This window comes from Aplysia californica, unplaced genomic scaffold, assembly GCF_000002075.1.
Source record: "Aplysia californica isolate F4 #8 unplaced genomic scaffold, AplCal3.0 scaffold00470, whole genome shotgun sequence".
Lineage (NCBI taxonomy): Eukaryota > Metazoa > Mollusca > Gastropoda > Aplysiida > Aplysiidae > Aplysia > Aplysia californica.
In genome coordinates, this window is record NW_004797740.1 from 561,748 (window position 1) to 565,990 (window position 4,243).

Consider the following 4,243-nt stretch of genomic DNA (forward strand, 5'->3'; position numbering starts at 1 on the left):
AGCCGCCATTAGCTTTGTTTACCGCGCCTCGTTTCACAATCAGCTGGTGACCTGGATACGCGAAAAGAGGCCTCGTTTCCTGTCTCTATATTTTAGTGTCTCTGGTAGTAGGTAGGTAGGCCCTGGGCTAGGCTACATTGTTGATTGTTGGACCAAGGTTTTCATTCATTGTCATTTCAACCGTCAACTAGCGTCAGCAGTCAAAAGTTGACTGAACGACTTGCACTTTCTGTGACTTGGAGGAACGTCTGTGCAATGGACCCCAGGCCTACTCTAGACTTCCTGAAATCCAACAGAATCGGCCAAATTTTGCTCATTGTCACTTGTGGCCAACATTTTTTGTGACCTTGTCTCTTGATTCTCTAGATGATCATGATCCTCTTCTAGTCTACTCTTGAATCGAACTGTCTCATGATTTGAAGGTAGATCGTGACTCGTCATAACTTTTTAAAAGTCACAACAACAAGTGACAACATGAGGAACATCAGCTCAAAATCTTGTGAGTGAACTATCTAGATCTAGATATCTAGATTCTAGATCTTAGGTCTTAGATCCCTAGATTTAGATATCTAGATCTAGATCTAGATCTAGATCTAGATCTAGATCTAATAGAAGTTGTGTCTAGATCTAGATTCTAGATCAAGAGTCTAGATCTAGATGTTGAAGAGATGTGAAATAATAGAGATCTTTATATAGATCTAGGGTAGATCTAGAATCTAAATTTTCTAGAAATCCTGTGCCTCTGTGACTGGCTATGCACGGCCCTCCCGTACGCATAGAGAGCCTCATTGCTATTGCACGGTCGTCCCTCCCGTATGCTTAGAGACTCGTGGCTATGCGTACGACTCTTCCGTAACACATGTGACTACACACACAGGGCGCATACCCGGCTACGATTGGCTGCACCTGTGGGTACTCTGGGAATTCCCGGTTTCGGTCTCGTGCCTTTGATCATCTTCTCACAGCGGGTTGAGTGCTTGCTCTCATGGAAGAAGAAGGAGAATTGAGGAGGAGGAGTTGTAGATGGAGGAGGAGAAATGGAGGTGATGAAGAAGGAGAATTGAGTCCTAGGAGGAGATGTAGATGGAGGAGGAGAAATGAAAAAGAATGAGGAGAGGAGGAGATGAAAAACAGAGTAGAATAGAGGAGTAGAGGTAGGGCTAGGGAGGGTTTGGGTTAGGTCTCTTCTTAAATGTGTTTGTTGGGGTGGTTGCTCGTTACGGAAATCCTTCCTAGATTTATCTTTCAATTAAGTTTGCAAACGGCCTTGATAATGGCTCACTTTATTGATCGAGATGTTATCGAAGAAAGAGGATCGAAGTGGCTAGCCTAGACTGAGAGTCTAGCCGTACTTAGATCTAGGTTTGGCCCAATCGACTCAAGCCTGTTAAGTACACAGGTCTCATTAGATCTAGATCTAGTAATTATTCAGGTTTAAATACATGCAAGTCAGTAAGGCACCTTTTGGTTTTGTCTGAAATACAAATACTTTAGGCATTGCAAACTAAAATTTTCATTTACAATTCAGCCATCAATATTAAGTACGGCTAGACTGACAGTCTAGCCGTCCTTAAGTACGGCTAGCCTGGCTGTCTACCCGTACTTAAGTACGGCTAGACTGCCAGTCTAGCCGTACTTATCTTAGGCCCTATTTACATTAGAAAACAGGAGGTTTAAAATACATGCACTGTCATTAAGGAACCTGGTTTTGTCTCAAATACAAATACTTTAGGTACTGCACACTAAAAATGTATATTTACAATTCAGTAGGCCTATTTTTTGTAAATGGTCAGTCTAGCCATCATATTAAGAATAAGTACGGCTAGACTGTGAGTCTAGCCGTCATTAAGTACGGCTAGACTGCCAGTCTAGCCGTCATTAAGTACGGCTAGCCTCTTCCAAAGAGGATTGGTCGGTAGAGAGACCGAAAACTGCTGAATGGCTCCGTGATTTCCAGACTCTCCATATTCGGAAGGAGCAGAATCCATCTAAATATTAACCAAATATCCCCAAACTCGGTTACCAATGAGAAGAAAGATGGACCTAGCCTCCGCGGATTTCCGTGTCTTAATCGAGCTAAAAACAAGAAAGTTACAAGGTGCTTTCTTTGAGGAGATTGTTTAAAAAAATGTGTGGTCAATTAATCCACAGAATGCTCCTCCTGCATTATCTCAGATAAGTTGAACTTATAATTTTATAAACTATTTCGTGAAATTATCCCAGTAAAACAATCACATTTTGAAAAAAATAACTTCAATGTCATTCCTGTTTTTTGCTCGAAAGCCGCGAGACGTGTAAGGTTGCCATCATCTCGCTGTGATGTCACGGCTGCGTTAAAGCGTAGTCACTGATTGAACAGTTATTTTGATCGGTCTGAATACCGCGGAAAACACAGTACTCATAGACACGGGCGTAATGAAGGTTTCTTTGCTGTCACAAATATTTGGGCTTAATTTCGGGTTTACGCGAATTTAGTGATATGGACTTTTCAAGATAACAGCATATTTTATATTCTTCCAGTATTTACAATGTTTTTGGCAGTCTAAGCAGAATGAAGATTACTCAGGTATATTTCCGTGGATTTATGCATATTTTATTATGTGTAGGCCTACTTACTCATAATAATGAGAAAAGCAGATGTTATTATTACAGATATACACACATCAAATAGGAATGAATGCAATATATTGTAGTTCTGAGGCATATTTTCGTGGTGTGGAAGGGGTGGGGGGGTGGGGTGGGAACAAATCTTCGCTAGGCTAAAATAACAGATTAGTTTTATATATATATATATATATAATGCATAATCAATTTGAGTTATTTGCATTTATATAAGTTAAAAAAAAAAGAAACTGAGCTTGATATTATTTATTATTATTATTAATCTTTTATTTTCCCCACTCTCTGAGCTATTTGGTTAATTAATTATGGGGATATATATATATTAATATTAGGTAGCGTAAACACGGCCTCGCGGCCTTCCGACCGCGTGGTATCGGTGAAATCGGGGTAATTCCGATCGCTGTTTCTTTGCTCTTTCGCTATAAAACACCAAGTGCCGTACACCTTGTAAAAGTTCAGCTTTTCCTCGTTACAATGATGTAAGTTGTTTTTATGTCCGATTAGTAGGAGCTGGAGAATCGCCGACGAAAACGAAGCCCCTCGCGGTCGGAATGCGTGGTCGGCCGGTTGAAAAATTGACACGGGTGCATTCAAATGCTTCGCGGAACGAGGAATGATTAAATACCGTCTTTTCATTGGCGGAGAACTGTAGAGCTTTAAACGGGCTTTCCCGTGGTATGTGTTTTGCCTTTGGCGTCTAAATAGAAAGCTTTTAAAAATACTGTCAAAATGTTTAAAGATCACTTTTTACCCATAATATGTAAAATACCGGCTTAAAAATATATATTTAATAAAAGATCAGCTTATTTCCTATTAGAATTAAGTAATCAGCTTGGAATTATTTTTCATCAATCCTTTCGCGAGACTCAGAAAGCATGTGACCCCGCACGTGGGGTACACTACAGTATAGAGCCGACTCGCTCGCCGCGGGGCTCGGTGCTGCGCCGGCCGGGTCAGCGCTCGGTGTTTTTGTCGAAATAACGACAGATCATCGTGTTTGAGGCGATAAAGTACTGATTTGTAATGAAATCACAGTCTTGAAAAAAATTAGGCTCCATATATTTGTTATAGTGATTGTACTCTGTTAATGTGGAGATGTTTAGTGCTCTTGGTACTCTTTTATTGTCTGTCAAACATGGGGTTGCAGCCAGTGACTGACTTTAACAAATTTGATCAAATTTTAAACAACTACCATTTTCTTAAAAATTGACTGAGAGGTTAAAGAATGGTACCAAAATGCTCAGTGGATATAGGCCTTTCAAATGGAACTGATAAATTTGGCATACAACTACTTTGAAAATTTAGTTTCTGGTACCTATTAATATATATACCGTATTCAAAAGAGTGCTTAGTAAAAAATATAAAACTTTCTTTGTCACATTTTCTAATTTGTCTCTTTGCAAAACACAGATTTGTATACACCCACATGTAACAGAATGGACATAGGCTATATATATATATCGTCGGCCTGGTGATAAAACCGACTAACCCACAAAATATCAAAATATTTTTTACTGGCCCTATCGATAGTAAATATTGTCCATTTCATATGCTCACTCAAAGGCAGATCTGAATTTTGTCTAGAAATGTCTTTAAAACATTAGAAATAAAACCATATAAC

At 39.5% G+C, this 4,243-nt stretch overlaps 1 protein-coding gene across 1 annotated transcript in view; it reads left to right on the forward strand.

Annotated features, from left to right (window-relative positions):
* Positions 1–4,243, forward strand: part of LOC101853254 (xaa-Pro aminopeptidase 3) — a 21,749-nt gene that overhangs the window by 1,169 nt on the left and 16,337 nt on the right. The window contains exon 2 of the mRNA XM_005105429.3: positions 112–499. Within this exon, the coding sequence (XP_005105486.1) occupies positions 475–499 (25 nt within the window). The 5' untranslated portion in view covers positions 112–474. The remainder of the gene's footprint in view (positions 1–111; positions 500–4,243) is intronic.